General features: G+C 56.1%; 1 protein-coding gene across 2 annotated transcripts in view; it reads right to left on the reverse strand.

Moving 5' to 3' along the window:
• Window positions 1-20606, reverse strand: part of TMEM184B (transmembrane protein 184B) — a 49144-nt gene that overhangs the window by 5620 nt on the left and 22918 nt on the right. For both annotated transcript variants that reach the window (XM_024761514.1, XM_024761516.1), the window contains 6 exons: window positions 18704-18953; window positions 17017-17182; window positions 4930-5020; window positions 4334-4409; window positions 1475-1566; window positions 459-628 (listed from right to left, as the gene is read on the reverse strand). In XM_024761514.1, coding sequence (XP_024617282.1) covers window positions 459-628; window positions 1475-1566; window positions 4334-4409; window positions 4930-5020; window positions 17017-17182; window positions 18704-18895 — 787 coding nt within the window. In that variant the 5' untranslated portion in view covers window positions 18896-18953. The remainder of the gene's footprint in view (window positions 1-458; window positions 629-1474; window positions 1567-4333; window positions 4410-4929; window positions 5021-17016; window positions 17183-18703; window positions 18954-20606) is intronic.

Below are 20606 nucleotides of genomic sequence, written 5' to 3' on the forward strand. Positions count from 1 at the left end.
GTGGAAGGGGAGGCATGGGCGTCTGGTCCCAGACTGGATGCCCTTCCCCATCTCCCTTCTTCCTTATAGCCCCCCTCAAATGCCACACTCCCCAGGGAGGTTGGAAGCAGGGTCCACGGTTACCCCTGTTGGGCAGGGATGCAGACACAAGCCAAGGCCTCAGGGAAACCACACTCCCCAGGTCCTGGCTGGACACCACCTGGACTGGATCCCCCTGTCCAGGAAGCAGTCCCGCCCACGGTCATGGCTCCTGTGAAAGAGCCCTGAGGGCCCAGACATCACATCCCACAGGTGCTCAGTGGACAGAGGTCCCTTTGAGCTCCAGGCCAGGATCGCCTAGGGACAGCCCCATGGCCTGGGCCCTCGGGGCACTGGGGACGGTGGGCAGGAGGAAGAGGACAAGGCTTAGGGGACAGAGGGGCACAGGCCAGCCTCACAGGCACTGGGAAGAGGCTCACCTTGCCAGAAGGAGAGAAAGATGACAGACTTGACCATGAAGAACTTGAGGACGGGGCTGTAAGGGCTAAGCAGCTCCCGAGTGGCAAAGTAGAAGAGGAAGAGGGCGTACAGGGCCAGGCTGACGGAGATGTTGTAGATGATGGTCACGTAGAGGTAGCCACTGGTGACGCTGTGGGAACGGGGAGCATTCTCTGGCTTGAACTGACCCTTGTGCAGGACAAGGGGCCTCCTTCCCCCCTTTGCCCTGCCCACATGCCACTCTGCACAGCTCTCAGCAATGCTCCCCGAGCCATCAAAGGGAGGGGACGGGTGATCAAAGCGGTCCAAACACTGCGGGGAGTGCAAGGGTGAGCACCTGCAGGACAGGCCAGCCCTGCCACCTGCAGCTCCGGTGCCCACGCTCCTGGTGGAGGACTCTAGGTGTCCTCGGGGGCGGGGCCTCAGACTGATGGTCGGAGGGACACGAAGCTCAGCTTTGCTCTTTGCGCTTGAGCCAAGTGACGTCCCCTGTGAGCCTCTGTTTGCTCACCGGCCCTTGGGGGCTGTCGTGTAGGATACAGGGAGTGTGTCTGACGTGCGTGCAAGCTCAGGGCCACGTGGGCCACGTGGTCACTTTCACTAACCCCCCGCAGTCTTGTGTGTGCGTCAGTTCACACAGGAGAGGAGACTCGAGACAGGCCCCTCAGGGCTCTGGCCCTCTCGCCCCCTGCCCTGGGATAGTCACTGTCCCTTCTTGCTCTCCCCGGCCCCCACCCGGCACCGCTCTGCAGCCTGAAGGTGACAGATGCTGAGTGCTCACTCTGGTGCCAGAGGCGGGGCCAAGTGCGATGGCACCACTGCCAGGCTCCGTCCTCACAATTCAGGGGTGCAGCAGGAGGGAGGAAGGCCGGGGTCAGGCTTGGCCTCCGCTCAGAGGATGGACACGGGGGTGGGGCAATCTGAGGCCAGGGCATGAGCCTCGGGGCAGGGCCGCCCACTCCTCCCCCCCCGCGCCGTGGGGGGACCCACTGCTTACTCAAAGTCACCGTCTCGGTACTTGCCGAAGGCCTGGAGGACCACGGTGCTGACAGCCATGAGCGGCTTCACCACGCAGAACTGCAGGGTGGCCTGTTGCAGAGAGAAGGTCAAGAGTCAAGGATAAGCACAGAAACCACGGAAGCAGCAGCTCCTCTGGCCAGCTGGGCCTGGGCTGGATGCCAGGGGATGGGGGCGGCCCAACCTCTCGCCCCTGGGGGAACTGCTGTCAGGAGGGGAAGGCAGAATACACGAGACAGTAACAGGGCGATGCAGCTGCGTGAGAAGACAGGAGGGTGTGAAGGAAGAATGGCAGAGACGCAGGAGACAGAGATTCCACCAGAGGAGGGGCCACCGTGAATGTGCCAGGGACGGGGGAACGGGCAGAGGGAGCAGCTCGTGCCAGGGGCACGAGCTCGGCCCAGGGGCAGAGAGCAGACAAGTGCAAGGGGTTAAGTGCTGGTGAGGGGCGGCAGCAGGGAGGTGGCCCCAGAGAGCAGAGGCAGGTGAGGGTCTCCTTGTCCGCCCCGGGTCTGGCTCCCTGCCCCATGCTCTAGGCCTGGGTCCAGGGTTTCTGTCAAGCTGGGGTCTTACTGGGGACGGAGATGACCCCACAGGAGCACAAAATAGGAAGCAGCCTGAAGCCCAAGGTCCGGAGTCCCGGCAGGCGTCTGAATTCTGGCCTTTTGCCAACTACCGCTGCGGAAGCCCGAGTGGACAGTCACCCAGCCTCCGAGTGGTTGCTCACGGTAGATGGCTGTAACCAGCCCCGTGTTGCACGGCCGCTGTGCGGGGACTGGAGAACAAGACCGCACGGGGTGTCCTTGGAGGTCTCCCACTTCTGAGCACTCAGCAGAGGCCTCTGCCACGGAAAGAATCCCTCAGCCAGGTTTCCACAAGTCCCTACAGAGGCGCCAGTAAACGCCAGAGGTACCCTCGGTGCCCATAAAATCACTAGAAGCACGATTCCCTTGAAACCAAGTAAGTCTAAGCCACAAGGCCCCTTCCGTGGAGATGGGAGTCATTCAACAAGGCTAAGCTAGTGTGACTCCAAATGGGACAAGGACCCCGGAACAGAGAAAGTAACCTGTGGAACCCCCAGTTTCTGTCCCGAAAGAGGCTCGAGTGCAGTTTGCAGGGGAGCCCGGGGCGGCCTGAGCCGTGTGGCTGCCAGGAGGAGAGGCGCGTGTGACGGGGGCTAGAGGGGCGATGCTGCTGTCGGCAAACCCCGCAAAACTCCCCTGCCCCCCACCCCCTAGAGGAAGCGGGACCAGCACGCTTTGGGGAAAGGGAGGGTCAGCAGCGTGTCCCAAGCGAGCCTGCCGATAGGCCGGTGCTGCCCCGGGTCAGCTCACTTGGGGCCCACGACAGCCCCGTGACTTATAAGTACTGTCGGCATCCTCAGGGTACAGATGAGGAAACTGAGGCACAGAGAAGCTGAAGTGGCAGAAGAGGCAAACTCTCCAGGAGACTCAGACCCGGGCGCCGGCACTGCTGGCAAAGCTGCGGGGTCCTCTCTCACGTGGGAAAGGGGGGAGGAGGCTTCTTCAGTTCTTTCCTTTTACTACCTGACCCTGCCACTTCCAGGAACAGCAGTGGAACATCACAGCCCACAGGGCTGGGGAATAATGTGCAACAAGGCAACCCAGCTAGTGATCTGGGGTCAAAACTTCATACACAACATCACCATCAAAGAAGGCGGTGAGTCACAGCTGGGCCAGCGCTGGTAAACAATGGCTCTGACAGGCCCCACCCTGAACCCAGGACAGTCTGAACTCCTTCCCTGCAGGTCCTGTGGGGAGGTTTTGAATTTAGAAACACCCTAGGGAAAGAGGATCTGGAAACAGAACTGCAGACTGGGCCGTCCAGGCAGTGCTTTGTGGGTGCGTCTGCACTGCGGGCACGGCCCCGCCCAAAAGGGAGCAGAAAGGCCAGTCCTCCCACAGGTCACGGTGATGGGCCGTGGGTTTCATTTCCCCTCGTGACGACGCTGCATGATGCTGGATGGGCTGACAGGCCCCGTGGAGCCCCAGAGGAGACTAAATCGAGGTCACGCCAGCTGGGCGTGGTGCCTGACTGCCTCCCGGGCAAGGGACAGCAGGCTCTGAGCCAGGGCTGTGTTAAGGGCTTTCCCTCACCTGTTCCTCAAACCATCCCTTGAGGTAAGTATCATTACACTCATCTCACAGAAGAGGAAACCAAGGCTCAGAGAGGTTTCGTACTTTATCCAAAGTCACACAGTCACGGGAGAGGCTGGAATTCAAACCCAGATGGTCAGACACCCAGAGCCGTGCACCTAGGCACACCACCACACTGCCTCCACCCAGGCCACTCGAGGCCACTGGGGCAGCAGCTCTGCAAACTGGAAGTTGATAGACTGCCTGACAAGTGGGAAATGGGGGAAGGGACCAGAGGCTGCTCAGGCCTGTTCTGTCACGTTCTTTAGTGCAGAAACCCTCCTGGCCTCTAGCCGCAGCTAATCCGAAGTTTCTGAACTGAGATTCTAGAATCGCCATGCACTTCCTCAGACACTCACACACCACAACTTGGTCAAAGTGAGCAGGAGTCTGGGACCACTTCCTGCCCAGGGCTGCATCGGGCACTCCTGGGAGACCTGTTGCTTCCCCTCTGAGCACACCCCACCCATGCAGGTGCATCCCTAACTGCTCAGGGAGTGGGTGCTGGGGCTTGGGGTGCCTCACAGGAAATGGGAACCCTGCAGGTGGGCCCTATGCCCGTCTTTGTCCCTATGTCAACCAGGGGCAGCACGGCCCCTGCAGCTGCTACTCCAGGGCACAGACCCAGGCTCCTGGTGCCTGGCCTGCAACTCTTGACCAGGGCAGCTGCTGGAGGTACCCACCTGCTTGCAGAACCGCAGAAATCCGATGGAGTAAGTCTTTCCCCAGAGGCAGCACGTGCCATACATACAGCTGGACCTGGAAGAGATAAGCAGAGAAGGGGTTGGTGAGCAAAGAGCCAGACTCAGGAAGGCAGGGCTGGGGGAGGCCGCCCTCACCCTCCTGCAGATCCAGACAAGCTGGGGTAGGGCGGGGTAGAGTGAGGATGGGGCTTGGATCCTGGGCAGTCTTTGAGCACAAGGCCAAGCACAGGGAGAGAAGCAGGAGAGTGTTTGCATATGCAGTAGGGTATATGCAGGAGCCGGGAGACACTGACCTTGGGATAACAAACCAACTTAAAAGGCACTGAATGTAAAAACTACAAGAGGGAGAAACAGGCAAACAGGAAAGGACAGGAAGAGAGAGAAGGAGAAAGAGCCAGACAGGCCCTCCCAAGAGTTCCAATGAATGGCCTCGCTCAGGAAGTGTGGGAGAGGCAGAGGTCAAGGTCACGGGCAGAGATGGTCTGTGTGACCGGCTGACGCCAGGAGAGCTCGGAGAACGTCAGGCCCGGGAAACAGGGTGGTGTGGGGGGGCTCTGGGGGGACTTCATACTCACTCGATGGGCTTCCCTCTGATCTCTGACATGATGGAACTTTCCCCCCCAAGGTATTCATAGCACAGGCTCAGGAAATTATAGATGACCAAGGCTGTGAAAACAATGTCCAGAGAGAAACCACTCAAATCAACAGGATGGATAAACAGATGGTGGAGTTCTAAACAGCAACGAAAGTGAAAGAACCACAGTCACAGGCGGCAACGGGGAGGGAACCTCAGGGACGCAAGAATCCGCAGTGAATATTCCATTTGTAATCAAAGTCAGTCACGGCTAAATCATGCTGCTCAGGGAGGCGCACACACGCTGCCGGTCACACCACAAAGAAAGGCAAGAAAGTCATTAGCACCAAACCCAGGGCCGTGTGGGAAGCTGTGGGGGGGGAGCTCGGGACGGGGTGCCGGGGGCTTGAGGAGCTGGCAGCGTGCGTGGTCTGGGTTTCGGCTTTACACTTCGCTATTACTAGCTTTATGCCCTTTTCTGTTTGCGTGTCACAGATCACAACTTTATGACAAAGCAACAGTAAAACTTTCTCCAGAGGGATCTCAGGAGAAATTCTCAGCAAGAATGAGAGAGAACCCCTTACGCATTCAGCAGCGTGCAGCGGCATCTCAGCACAGCATGACAAGCTGTAACACAACCTATGAGAGGTGCACAAAATACAGTGCAAATTTCTTAGGAAGCTGGGCCAGCTCATCCTGAATCATGACACAGCTTGACATCACCCACAGAGGTCCAAAATTTACAACAGCAACCTAGGGCACAGTGGAAGCACGCTGTAAATGCTGCAAGCACAGCACTATGTTGTAATTGGTCTCCTGGTCAGAGGACTTCTGCGGGGTCAGCAAACGCAGGCTGCTGCCTGCAGGGTGCTAGAAGCACACAGAAGTGCCGGGAGCCAGGGAGACAGGGCGTGGAGGGGAGGACAAGGTGAACAGCGGAGGACGCCACGTTGGAGAGGATGCAGGAGGCAGATCAGGGACCTAGCGCAGGGGAACAGGAGACGTGTCCAGCGCAGGAGTGAGGCCAAGGGGAGGGTCAAGGCGGGGTCAGGGGATAATAAGATCAAGGGAGAGGCACCAGCAGCCCCGCAGCCAGCGGGCTCCTTCTTATCTGACCAGCCAACCCCGGTGCAGCAAAAGGGCCTTCAAGACCCCCTGGTGCAGCCCCCTGGCTCAGCTCAAGATCTCTCACCAGGTGGCTTGGTCCCTGCCCACCCGTCACACTTCCTTCCCAGCAACACTAGGCGCCCCCTTCCCCTCGGCAGGGTCTCGTGCCCTCTGTGTTTCTGCCCTTGCAGATCCTACGGCCTGGACGCCCTGCCCTCTGGCCTCCTGGTACCGTCAACCCGTCAGACACCACCCACCATGAGAAGTCCCCGGCCACCACCATGGGGGCTCATGCGTCCCCACCCACGGAACCTACCGGACGGACGCTGTGCCCCCGCCCCGCCCACCCCCGGACTGGGAGCCTGCTTCTCCCTCGAGCGTGGGCCCAGCCCTCGGCACATACTAACCACACCACAAACGCTTGACTGCCTGAAACTGGAACACGGGAAATCCTGGCCGTACGTTTGGAGGTAGAAGTTGGCCTTCAGCAACGTGGAAAGGAATATATTTGCGGGCTGTACGCCCCTCAGTTGCTCTAACCTAGTAAGGTTTCACGTCTGGGGCTGGGGAACAGGGGCCCAAGTGGCACCCTGCATAAACATGACCCATAGCATCTGTCACCTGTGCTGCAGCCGTCCCCCTAGAGACACACAGCAGAGGGTTTGCAGTGTGACTCTGCTGGGAGCCTCTCTGTGGCTCAGTTTCCTCGCCTGTTAAAATGGAGACAGAAAGAGCCCCTACGGAGTTAGGAGGTGGCAGGATGTCAGTGAGTATGCAAAGTGCTCAGAAGAGTGGCCAGCACTCAGTGTTGGCTGTCACGGCCACTATTGTTTATCTGTCCCCTGACGGGGCTGAGGGCCCTGTGAGCTGCCTGTCCGACACGGAAGCAGCTCAGGATGTTTGGTGGCTGCAGGAATCGCCACTGACTGGGCTCCAGATCACTCTCCACTGACAGAAACTTTGGGGTATCTGAAGGCCGGGGGGTGAGGGGGCGGGGGGCATCACGCCCAATCTGATGTCAGCCTGCTAGTAACCTTCATCCAAAACCATATAAGGCCAAGTAGGGTGGATGTGCCCATTCCGGTCTGGGTCCAGCTGTATTGTGGTTGATGGTATCTTCCAAAGGCAGCCACATCCCATGACAACGACACTCCTCTCAGAAGATGGGGTCTTCTTCCCTCTCTTTGCATCTGGGTGAACTGGGGTGACCACGGCGGAAGCGAAGCTTGGAGACACCTGATGCTGGGGTTAGAAAAGGCCTCTTTCTTCTGGCTCTTCCTCTCTTGAGACGCTTGCCCTTGGACCCAGCCACCATGCGGTGAGGAAGCCCATGCTGGCCCACGTGGAGAGTCCACGTGGAGAGGCTCATGTGGGGGAGGAAGTGAGGCCCCCAGCTGACATCAGCATCAACTGGACACGTAAGTAAACCAGACATCAGATGGCCCCTCCCCCAGCCTTCAGGTCTCCAGCTGAGGCCCAGGTACCACAGAGCAGGACCCAACTGTCCCCAGCGTGCCCTGTCCAAATTCCTGACGTGCAGTATCCATGAACACAACACATGGCTGTTTTACACTAGTCTGTTTGGGGGTAGTTATGTACACAGCTACAGTAAGTGGAATGTACATAAAACCCCTTCCGGAGTTCCCAGGACATGCCGTGATCTCCCACACCTCCCCTTGGTGGTACATCCCGATCTCTGCTAAACCCCAGAGGCAGACCCAGTTCAGATGCCACCTTGTCCTTGGCAGCCTCCCCTGTCCTGTCGCCATGATCACATCACACCCCACAATCTCTCTGTTGATCTGTCTGATCCTTCCAGTACAAGAGGCAGCATAAAGCAGCCAGAAAGCCATGGATCCCGGAGCCAGACTGCCTGGGTGTGAATCATGGTTCCACCACTTAGGAGCTGTGTGGTCTCAGGCCAGTTTCTTAAGTGCTCTGTGCCTCGGTTTCCTCATCTCTAAGCCGGGGATAACAACAGCTTCTTCCTGGTGAGGCTGCTGTGAGGATGGGCCTTAGGGGTGGGAGTGTGATGCCTTATCTATAAGCCTGTGCTCACAATGAACAGTCCATAGTGTTACCCACTGTCTTCTGTAAACACCTTGCAGGCAGGAACTGAGGCCCACCCACAACAACTACCAAAGGGCCTGACACTTCCATACTCAATCAACACGGAAGGATGGACACAGGCCACAGCTCCAGGCGAGGCTCAGAGAGGCGGGGCAGGCGGGTATGGCCAACACTCAGTCTTGCGCTCAAGGAGCTCACCCTGTCACAGCCTGGGAAGCTGCACCTTCCCCAAGGGGATCAGACTTCCAGTCCCCAAAGACAAAACCCTCAGGCGAGGCCACAGGGGCCCAAGGTTCATCAGCCTCTCTGTCCAGAACCACCAAGCTAGGCTGTCCTGCAATCCACTCCTGGGAAGAGCTTGGTGCCTGAGCTCACATCCTTTCCTGTGTCACAGCACACGCAGCGCGCTCTGGATTACGTGCTCCACCTGTCTGTCCACGTGCAGCTCTGCATTCAACTGGTCAGGTCATCAAACTTCATCTGTCTCTCTCAGTTCAGGACTTTTGACCTTTTCACAGTGCTATGGGGCCAGACAGTCTGGCCAAATACCAGTTTGCTGACGGTGTCTGTTAAAGAGTCATTAGTGAGTCAATAATGCATCTCGGAGAAGGGAGACAAGACAGGATCTCCTCGAGATGACTCACCCAGCCCACACCAAGACCCACTGACCATCTGGACAAATCAATGCCCTTCCGAGCCATGCAAAATACCACCCACCCCACCCCAGCAGGCATGTTTAAACTGGACAACTCAACACACACCCCAGGAACAAACACAGAGATATGCTGGCTCTGGACGTCAGAAGAGCAAAAAAGATTATGAGTGGGGTTCTCGGCCAGCAGCACTGCCACCTGACCACGCTTCTGACCACAGCTCCAGTTCTGGTCCCCTGGAGAGGCCCCAGACACACAAGGGACCAAGGGGCCCACAGGGGGCATCCAGCATGAGGGAAGGGATGGGCTCCCGCCCACCCCACCCCGGCCTCTCTCTCTCTCGCCCTGGAAAATCAGGTACCTGGAACTTTCAGCTCCATTCTAGATACCAAATCTTAAAGGAACTAGAGACAAATGCACACAATCAGGGGCAAAGGACCAGAATGGAGATGAAAGGAGGATGGCACTGGAGACTTGAGGCCTGGAGAAAAGACATTAGGGATCACTTTCATGTAAGTGATGACCACCTTCGCCCAGAGGACCCACTCATCCCAGGGGCAGATCCTAGGACTTCAGCTTAGTATAAGAAACAATTTCTGGCAGGTAGTCTTCAGAGATGAAAGGTAGTGAGCTCCCTGCCAGTGGAAGCATGCAATCAGAGGCTAGGCAGCCTCTGAGCTGAGACATTAAAGGGGTTCCAAGCAGCTAGGATTTTACAGGTCCCTTCCGACGCTGAGATGCGAGGCTTTCTTTCCTCACTGGCAACTTCTCCCATCAAGAGCTGTCTGGACAGGAAGCCGCAGACCAAGAGGTTACTCTCCACCCAGCCTCCCATCCAGCATCCCCCCTGGCCTGACAACTGCAACCACACAGCCCTCAGGGGCCCGAGGGACTTCAAGAGAGGACCGCTAAGAAGCATACTCTGACTGTCCCTGCTAGCTGCAGGGGACTGTCCTCATGAGTCCCCCACTGCAAGTGACACTGGCTACAGGTCACTGACGATCCCCAGTTCACCTCCTCCACACACCTGCAGCCCCTAAAGCCGGCCTCAGGGCCTAGCTCTTTCCGCTGCACAGAAATACTTTGGTTATTTGGAAAGATATATTTCAGAGTAACTTGTGGATGAGCCCAGAAAACTTAATTTTGACCACTTTGGACAGAAACCTTCTCTGCTCAGTAAACAGGGGCAGCCAAACATTCCTTCCCGCTTTTTCTGTGACTGGTGATCACCACTGACAACGACGGATGCGGCGACGTGCCACAGCCAGGTGGGCGGGGTCCTCCCTAAGCACCTGTCCCCAGACACTGAGCTGCTCCAACGGCACTTTGCTCTTCCTTCCTCATAGCTTTTCTGTCCTTTGCCGTTCCTGCTCATTGATGCTTCTTGCCACCCGAAACACTGATTCTGGTCCCTCTTTCTATTGGTTTCTTCCGGATGTCTGCCTTTATTCTGATTGGTTGAGCTCTTCTGATTCCTGGCTCTCTCAGAGCCATGGCCAGCAAGGGCCACCACCAGCCCATGAGTCCTCCTGGCAGCACACCGGCCTCTGGGTCTTCTGTGGTCCTCAGCTGTATTCATCCAGGCTGTGTGCTCCCTACTTGGGAAGACGTTTTACTTGGGCCAGATTCCAGGAAGCTAAGTTTTGTCCCAAATCTGAAACTGGGACAGATTTCAGAAAATGAGGCATCATTCTTTGCTTCTTTCACGCATGTAAAATCTCTTCCCTTAACAAGAGTTCACACTTTTGCAGGGGAGAGACTTGTCCTGTATTCCTTCACCAAGCCTGGCACGGAGCAATTCCTGGGCCTCAGAGACCCAGGGCTGAGTCCAGTCTCTGGCAATCACTCTCTAGGTAACTTGGGCAAGTTTCTTAGCCTACGTGAATTTTTTTTTCACATCTGTAAAACGGGGGTGATAATGTATACCCCACCAGGTAATTGAGAGGTGAGAATGAGCTAACAGTAATGAAAAATACATGGTGAACTGTGAAGTGCCACACGAACGTTATTAAAAAAACAGCACCGCACGAAACACCTGTGGAGGGCGTCTCCCCCGTCTGAGCTCTGGCCACCCACATGTCTGCCCACAGAGCTCCCCAGGCTGTCTCAGAGTCAACTTTAGGGGCTACCTCTCACCCCAAACACAATCAAACACTAAATGTAGGTAAGGGGGTTGGATTCTACCCCTCCACCATCTGCCTGCCCCCTACACCCTGGTGGCACATTCCTTAGGCTCTGTGAATTCCGGCCCTTACCAGGTAGTAGATGCAGAGCAGAGGCACCGTGGACAAGCATTCACTTCTCCCTGGAAAATGGAAACACTACCTCCAAATTCGCAGGGTTTACCTCCACTCTCCCCTGAAATGCCCCTGAAGTGAGAACGAACAGGGGGAAAGGTACAAACCTTCAAGGACAAGGACATGGCACCAGAGGCAGCAAACAAGGGATGTCGACCAAAGCTCTGGAAGATGCGGCATGGTCACTAACCCCAGGGACAGGAGGGAGCCAGTGAGAACCCCAGGAACCCGAAGACTGGGCGCACCACGCAGCTCTGATGGCTGTGGGTAGGGGTGCAAACAGAAACGCTGGCCTACAAGTGTCCACGTGGAGCTCTTGGCTTTTTACTTTCAAGACAGGTTGTGATGGTTCTGTCCTCACAGAACTTGGCCCAGCTGAGGACAGCAATGCGAAGACTTGCAGAAAATATAGAGAGGAAGTCTAAATACCAAGGGGAGATGTCCAAGGCCTTTCCCCGGCTGCACCTGTAGCTCAGCCCCTCAGCTCCTTCCTCCCAGGCAGGAGATGAGAACATTATTCTCTGGGGAAACAGGTCCAGAATCAAAGCCTTCATTTGGTGTCTGCCCCACGACCACACGAACATGGAAGAGGAAACGCCCCATGTCCTATCACCCAGCTGGGAGGAGGCCCAGCAGTTTTAAGCCCCATCCTTTTTTTATTTTTATTTTTTGCGGTACGCGGGCCTCTCACTGTTGTGGCCTCTCCCGTTGCGGAGCACAGGCTCCGGACGTGCAGGCTCAGCGGCCATGGCTCACGGGCCCAGCCGCTCCGCAGCATGTGGGATCTTCTCGGACCGGGGCAGAACCCGTGTCCCCTGCATTGGCAGGTGCACTCTCAACCACTGCGCCACGAGGGAAGCCCCCCATTCTTAAATATAAAAAATAGCCAAGGACATGAGACATTTGAGGAAAGCTTCTTACCCAAAGGTCAAAGAGCAAAGCAAACAAACAGATGGAAGGAACTCAGGAGACAGAGATAATGCAGGGAACAGAAGAAAACTGTAATTAGCATCCCCAGAAAAAGAAGAACCAATACCAAGAACAAGGCTAGGAAAAAGAGAGCAGGGACGAGCTCCTGACATTTTACCACATGATAAAGGAAATAAAACCTCAACAGAGGGACTTCCCTGGTGGCACAGTGGTTAAGAAGCCACCTGCTAATGCAGAGGACATGGGTTCGATCCCTGGTCTGGGAAGATCCCCACATGCCGTGGAGCAACGAAGCCCGTGCGCCACCACTACTGAGTCTGCACTCTAGAGCCTGCGAGCCGCAACTACCGAGCACGTGTGCCACAACTACTGAAGCCCATGTGCCTAGAACCCGTGCTCCGCAACAAGAGAAGCCACCGCAATGAGAAGCCCGCACATAGCAATGAAGGGCAGCCCCCTGCTCGCCACAACTAGAGAAAGCCTGCACGGAGCAATGAGGACCTAATGCAGCCAAAAAAGAGAGAGAGAGAGAGAGAAAAACTTCAACAGAAAAGCTCAAAGGTAAAGATTAAAAAACAAAACAAACAAACAAAAAAAAACACCTCCTGAAAAGCAGAACAAAAAAGAGATGGAAAATCCCAGGAAATTGTAAAGGAAATTTGAGGCTCAATCCAGAAGTGCAACATTCTGCTTAACAGGAATCCCAGAAAAAGGGCTAATAAAGTGGAGGGGGAGACACGATCAAAACATTCAGGAAAACTTCCCAGAACCACAGGACGGGAGTCGCTTCCACACTGAACTGAAAGGGCCCATCAGGTGCCCGGCACAATGAACATCCCACCTCTTGTGAGGTTTCAGGACAATGGGGATAAAGGCAAGATCCTAAAAGCCAGCGGGTGGGGGGGTGGGGGGGAAGGTCACATACAATCATTGAGGATCAGAATCCAGCAGACTTTCCAAAAACAACACTGGAAACTAAGAGAATGTGAAAAACATGCCTTCAAAATTCAGAGGGAAAATGATTTCCAATTTAGAATCATATTCCCACTGAACACCAATTGAATAAACAATATAATAAAGATATTTGCAGATAATTTTCAGATTTCAAAAAACAAAACTCCAGGGGCTTCCCTGGTGGCGCAGTGGTTGAGAGTCCGCCTGCCGATGCAGGGGACACGGGTTCGTGCCCCGGTCTGGGAAGATCCCACATGCCGCGGAGCGGCTGGGCCCGTGAGCCATGGCCGCTGAGCCTGCGCGTCTGGAGCCTGTGCTCCGCAACGGGAGAGGCCACAACAGTGAGAGGCCCGCGTACCGCAAAAAGAAAAAGAAAAAGGTCACATACAATCATTAAGGATCAGAATCCAGCAGACTTTCCAGAAACAACACTGGAAACTAAGAGAATGTGAAAATCATGTCTTCAAAATTCAGAGGGAAAATGATTTCCAATTTAGAATCACATTCCCACTGAACACCAATCGAATAAACAATATAATAAAGATATTTGCAGATAATTTTCAGATTTCAAAAAACAAAACTCCCATGCAACTTTTTTTCTCAGGGAGCTCCTAGAAGATGTGCGTGAACTAAAAAGAGAGCAGACGTCAAACGTGGAAAAGAGGGCATCCAGGGAGCAGGCGATTCAGGACAGGAGAGGCGACAGGATTCCCGGGATGACGGTGAAGCAAAGACCCAGGACAACAGCTGAGCAGAAGGAGGCCTCAAGGGCAAGCAGTGCAGACGGGAGCAAGAAGGGCAGGGCTCCAGGAGCACCACCACCCAGAAACCCTAGAGCTAGGAGGCGAGCTGATGTGTCTGGCGTCACTGACAGGAGGGCTTCTTTTTTCACTTGACTGAAGCATTTGCGGAATAAAGTAATGATAGAGACACAGAAAACAGCAAACCAAAAAGCAAGACAAGTAGTAACCAGAGGAAAAATGAAGTCAAACGAGGAAATGTCGTCTTGGGACACTGTAAGGCTCAGCTCTGAACAACATTTACAGACGTGTAATGATGTACACGCTGAACACAGACTAAGAAAAATCATGATATGGTCACATTAAAAAGATGAAGGAAAGAAAACGTGTGTGTGTGTGTGTGTGTGTGTGTGTGTGTGTGTGTGTGTGTGTGTGTGTGTGTGTGTGTGTGTGTGAAAAAATAACATACCTAAATCAGGACCTTCCACAGCAGGAAGTCACTATGTAACACTACATAAAATTGAAAAATCAAGAAACAACAGTATAATCATATTTTTAGGTTATTCTAGAAAAAGAAACCAGTTTAAAGTAGGATGACTTTGGGAGTGAGGAGGAGTTGGGGCAGTTCTGTGTTTCAAACATGTGCATGTATTACCTTAATAAAAGTAAAATTTTAGTTGTTTTAATTTTGTTAAAAAGAAAAGCAAATGTCTCTGCGATGCCCGGCAGAGAGTCTGGCTCTGACCTGGCCTGCAGGACGGGCTGGCTCCAGGCGTTGGGACACTGAGGAGGAATGGTGGGAGGAGGAATGAACGGGGAGGGGGCTTCTTTTTGAATTGTAAGGGACACACCCCATCACCAACTCTACAGGGGAAGCTCTTGCTGGCAGCCGCGGATAAGACCACAAAAGGGGAGGGTCCGAGACAGAGCAGAGGTGCTCGAGCTGGCCAGGCCAGGGCCAAGCCCACTGACTTAGACACTGCAAGCCGGTGAACGGGGGGGGGGGGGGGCCTGAACTTCACAGCAGCTGCTGTGCTGTTTGTAAACTCCCTCGGAGAGGCCAAGCGGATAATAGCGTTGCTAGGAGATGTGCTTCGCAGGGCAGCAGCCTTCCCGGGAGAACCCTTACGTGGCTGGGAGGAAAGCTGGGACAGGCAGGGCCTGAACAAAAGGGCTTCTGGGGTGGGGGGAGCTACCAAGCATCTGCTCTGAGGCCTGGAGTGAGGATGGTGCGGAGGCCCCGGCGGTGCCCCCCCTTCTGCCATGTGCCCCAGACTTCAGGGCCCAGGAGAGAGAAGAGCCTATACTTGCCCCCCATCACATAGGAGACACCCCCCACCTCCGCCCCCAGCAGGGATCAGCTCTTTGCTTCTCAAGAAACCAGTCGGCATTGGCTGCTCCTGAGCACCGTGCAGGGCTGGCAGCTGAACGGAAAAGGGTTCTCAGCCCCGCCTTCCCCATCCCCAGCCTTTACAGCTCCCCAGGTGCCCAAAGGTCTCCCTGGGGACTCCACTGCTTCCAGGAACACCAGGCGCTAGAGCCCCAGTTATGCCCTGAGCAGGTCCCCGCCTGGCCGCAGTGCTCTCACCTGACAGAGCCGGGCCAGCCTGGGGATTCAATGAGGCCCCACGTGGGCGAACGCAAGGCATGCAGCAGGTGTTCAATGAAGTCCCTTATTCATTCGAAAAATGCAGAAGGAGTGAGCACCCATCACGTGCCTGGCTCTGTCGCACAGGCTCTCCGCCCATTCCTGCTCTCATGGAGCTGACAGTCCACGAGGGAGACGGAGCAAACCGGGCTCGCAGGCTGTCTGAGCTTAACTGCAAACCGCGGTGAGGCTGAGAGGACTTGGACAGGGGGCTGGGAGCGGGAGCGACGGGGAGGCCTTTCCGAGGAGATGCTGGAGGCAAGATGAAGGAGGAGGCTCTGCAGCCACTGGGGAAACTGATGTGCCGGGTGGGCGGGAAAAGGGGTCAATGTGACCGCAGGGCTGGTGGGGCGCAGTCTGTGCCTGTCAGGTGCCTGCATTCCCTCGCCAAGTCCAAAGGCATTTCCTGTGCCCTGCGAGTCCTCAGGGATGCACAGGTTCAAAGTGGGACAAGAAGAGAGACTCTGGCTTCTCTGGGAATGAGCAGGCTGCACCCCAATATCCACGGAGCCCAGGACTGGGGCAAAGCCCTCTGGGGTCCGGGAAGCAAATAACCAGTCGTGGTCAGAGCTGCCGGGCCTCGGCATAAGGAATACCAGGTCTGGTCACTCTACCCGAAACCAACAGTGCAGGTACGGGGAGAAAACAGGAAAACGCAGGACCATGAGAGGAGGGTGGGCATCAGAGCAGGGATCTTGAATTCAAGGGCCCTCCTTCCCATCCCTGCTGGCCTGTTTGGGTACAGGCCAAAGCATCGCTGGCCTGTGACTTGTCTTGGGGCCTCTGGCCACCCCCTCCCCTTCACCCACCCACCACCTGGAGATTTTCTAAACTGCAGTTTCCAATCACATCGTATTTTTGTGTATCACCAGTAAAAAGAAAATCTAAGTTTCCCTCTATGTCCCACAAGGCTTTGTATGTCCCCATCCCTGCTCCCATGGCAATGCCCTCCAGCTGCTGGTCTCTCCTCTGGCTGTGGCCGGCCCCCTGCACAGCTCCCAGCACCTCCCAGCCCAGCATGCTGGGACTCCTCTCTGCCCACCCCAGGCCAGGGCCACTGGGAGAGAGCGTCCCTGTCTCCTTGTGCTGACAGTTTAGGTGGCACAGACGTCTGGAGAGCAGGCGGGTTGAGGGCGGGCTTGCCCAGGGCCCAGCACAGGGCCTGGCCGGTGCTTGCAACTCGGTATAGGAGCGGGTGATGCTTTCACACCACACATGAGAACTGCCCCGAAAGGCAGCAAGTCACCTGTCCCAGTAGCACAGGCTCCTCCAGGGACAAAGCCCTCAGAATTAAGACACGTGGGGAGGGAGGTCCAGTCCTGCTACCACCTTACCACGGACCCCTGGATAAGCCCCTTACCCGTCTGTACCTGGGGCTTCTACCTACAAATGGACCACTTATTTGCTGCCCACTCCCCCATCAGAGATGCCGGCACTGAGAAATGGGACACAGGTGGAGGGTCCCTGCTCCCAGGTATCTGTGGAGGTGTTTGGGGGCCGCCTCAGCAGGTGAGACGCTGGCTACATGTGTGCTGGTACCTGGATGGAAACCGTGAAGGGGTTCAAGAAGTGACGGCTGGCCCCTCAGGGAGGAAGCTGGGACACCCAGACAAGGTGGGTGCACAGCCCCCGGCCCAGCTCTGCAACCCCCTCCCCTGGCCCTCCCGGCGCCGCTCGCGCTGTCCTCACCCTCGTAGCAGTCGCGCACGGTGCCAAAGTACACATAGTACTGGTCGTTGGTGAAGAAGAGGAGGCTGAGCCAGGAGTCGAAGGCGTAGATGGGCACGATGAAGAGGATGCGGACGATGTAGCGCTGCTCGTTGGGGCAGCTATAGCAGCGCAGGTGCATGTAGATCTGGGGGCAGAGGGGCCGGGTCAGTCAGGGCCCACGGCCCGCCTTGGCCCGCCTGCTCCACAGAAGGAGGAGACCAGCCCGTGTCTAGCTCCGTCCTCACTAGCGCTGGGACCAAGTTACTCAACCCTGAGCCTTGGCGTCCTCCTCTGTAAAGTGTGATGACACAAAACTTCCGTCGTGAGGCTGTGGGAGCATCAACCACAGGGCGCGTGAAGCTTGCAGGCTGCGTGTGGTGGCGCCGGGGCCACCACACAGACACCGGCCGCGAGGCCACGCCCAAGACCGTGCACAACAGCCAGGGATGTGCCGGCATCCACAGCTGTGACAAGCTCCCTGGGGACCCGTGTGCACGGCCAGGTTTGGGAACTGGGTGCCTGGTGCAGAGGAGGCTATTAACATGCGTGTGCGTGTCCCTCCGCCGCCTGGCCTTTCTAAACACCTGGCCCCTAGGGCATGGAGCTAACACACAGGCGTCCAGGTGGTCGCCCACCCCACCCCGTCCCTTAACTAACTTATGGTGTAGAGGGCGGGAGGGACGGGACCCTTGCTTTCACAGAAGGTGGGAGCACTTCCTGGCTGAATGGCTGCAGTGATGGCCTGTCTCATTTTCCCATCTGTTGAACAGGTGCAGTGCTGCCTGCCTTGCTGGGAAGTTGGGAGAATGCAATGTGGTTTTTAGAAAGCAGGAGAAAAAAAAAAAAGCTGCATACAAGTGCCAAGAACTGCTCTAACCACGATGCACAGTCCCAGCAGCCAGAGTCTCTCGTCTCCGCTCCCATGACTTCATGCTTGGCCCAGCCGAGCCCTGGGCTTGGGAGGAAGAGAACAAAGTATTCCCCATCTGCTGTGAGCCAACCACCTTGGAAGCAGTCGAGTTCTAGAAGGGACGGGGAACACTGGGACCCGAACAGGCTCAGCCTCCCCTCTTCACTTGGCAACCTTCAAACCTTCTTCCTGGGGCAGCCAAGGCACATCCCAGCCCATGGCAGCCTCCCCGGGGACAGCGAGCACAGGGGGACGCGAGACTTCACTTCTATCCCAGCTCCGCCACCAACCTGTACGTGACTAGGCTAGTTCCCCTCCCTCCTCCCTCTCTGGGTGTCAATTTTCTCATCTGCAAAGGGGTCACTGCCATCCTGTGCCCCTGAACAGTTCCCAGGCTCCCCTGCAGTTTAGGCTAGACACATGACCAGTTCTGGCCCTTGGAAGTGGGCCATTTCTGGTTGAGAAAGTTAAACACCCAGAGTGCTTTCTGCACACGCCCCTCCCCACAGTTGTCAGATGGATGATGTCTTAAAAGCTGCAAGATGCTGGAGCCACAGAACAGAAACTGACCTGCACTGGGCTGACTGAGCAGGAACCTGACTCCCCCGGGTGAAGCCCCTGAGATTTCGGGCTTATTTTTTACTGCAGTGTAGCCCGGCCTGGCCTAACTAATACTCTGTTGGACAACAAACCTTTCAGGACCTCCCTAGAGGGCTGGGGCTCACTGGCTCAGGGGCTCCTGCCCGGCCTGGGTACCTGGTGGCAGGTGATGAGCAGGGCCGTCCAAACGAAGAAGCCAGAGATGGCCTGAGCGGCGGTTGTCATCAGGAACACGGGCTGCTCCATAGCTGTGGGGCTGCCTTCGGGCATCACGGAGACACTGGGCGAGGCTGCTGCTGTTGTGGGCGACGCTGGATCTGGGGCCAGTGCGGCCCCCCTCACAGTCATGGTGCCCGGAAGCAGGGGGCTTCCTGAGAGAAACCCTCGGGGTAAGCGATGAGCTGGCCTAGAGAGAGGGAACCGCAACGTTAGCCTCCTTCCAAGCATCAGTGGCGGTGTTGGAAAGAACCTTCCAGGTCTCTACTTCCACTTTCAAAATGTGACTAGACCCTGACCACGTCTCACTCCAGCCCCCAGCATGTCTCCCCTGGATTAATGGAACAGGCTCCTGACCAATCTCTCTGCTTCTGCCCTTGCCCACACCATCCCCACACGGCAGCCGTGTGAACCTTCTAAGATGTTAGCCAGATTGGGTCCCTCCTCTGCTCAAAACCCTCCAACAGCTCCCATCTCCGTCGGAGTATAAGCTGCTGTTCTTACAGAGCACATGAGCCCTCCGTGCTCTCTGATCTCATCACAGTTCCCATCTCGATCCTTCCCTCCAGCCATACTGGCCTCCTGCTGTTTCCTGGACACACCAAGCCTGCTCCTGCCACAGGGCCTTTGCACTGGCTGTCTCTGCCCAGCCACACAACTCGCTCCCGCACTTCCTTTAGGCCTCTGCCCTGACCACCTGCTCAAATGTGGCAAGCCCTCCCTCACCCCAGGCGCTCCTGACCACTTTGCTTTGCTCGATTTCTCTCCAGAGCACTCACTACCATCCGACTCCATCTGACAAACTGTACCTTACGCACATGTTCGTTAACCACCTCCTGCAGGAGACACAAGCTCCCTGAGGGCAGGGGCCCCACTCTGCTCACGGCCGCATCTCTGGCACTTGGAACAGGGTGGGCACACGGCAGGTGCTCAGTAATTACCTGCTGGCTCCGCCCATCTTTACACCTCCGGGTCTAGCAAGATCACTTTAGCACTGAGGCATCCCCTCTACGGGTATGTGTCTTTTCTTTGCCATTTCTCCCGTTTCCCTAATGGCTAACATCCACTCCTCACCAACCAGCTGTGCCGTTCTGGAGACTTTGCGGCCCTTCCCCACCAACAAACTGCTCACCTTTTAATTTAGCTCATGTATCACTCTTCCTAAAAGCCTGTCCTGTTCACCTTCCCCAGTCAGGTACTTCCACGCATTTCACCCGCCTCTGTTGTTCTACGTAACACGCAGTTCTGTCATTTGCTCACGTTTATGCTCCTAAGTCTGCCTACTCTTTGAGGCAAGACCACTTTTCCATCTTTAAACCCCCAGCACCGAGCTGAGCACCAAGGCCATTTGTAACATTTATTTTATTATCTATTGATTTTCACAACTTATTCCAAAAGGAATTTGAGGTACTTCAGAGAGAAGCAAAGAACAGAGTTGAGGAAGCTGGCCTAAAGGAAGATTCTGGGTGGGAGAGATGGGAGTGGGCGGGACACAGGATGGCACTCCAGGGTCCCAGGCAGTTACCCCAGGTGGGCTGTCATGTCAGCCCCGCACTTCCTGGTGGCAACAAGTTAATGGTTTCACGCTGGATGGTAACCCAGATATTACGGGAAGAGCTGCTGTTAGGGATCTCCTGGCAAGTTTACAAACAGGGACCAATGCTGGCCAGGGGCTAGAACCGCTCTCAAAGAGCAAAGCCATTCTGTCAGAACCACCCGGAACTGCTCTTGGGAGGGCTGGCCACTCCTGCGTCCGCGAGCTTCCGAGACCCACGGACCTGACGGAAGTGCCTTTCAGTGCTGCCACCTGTTGACAGGTTAGGCACGCCGTCCTGGGGCCACG

The sequence above is a fragment of the Neophocaena asiaeorientalis genome, unplaced genomic scaffold, assembly GCF_003031525.2.
Source record: "Neophocaena asiaeorientalis asiaeorientalis breed wild unplaced genomic scaffold, Neophocaena_asiaeorientalis_V1.1 scaffold473, whole genome shotgun sequence".
Taxonomy (NCBI): domain Eukaryota; kingdom Metazoa; phylum Chordata; class Mammalia; order Artiodactyla; family Phocoenidae; genus Neophocaena; species Neophocaena asiaeorientalis.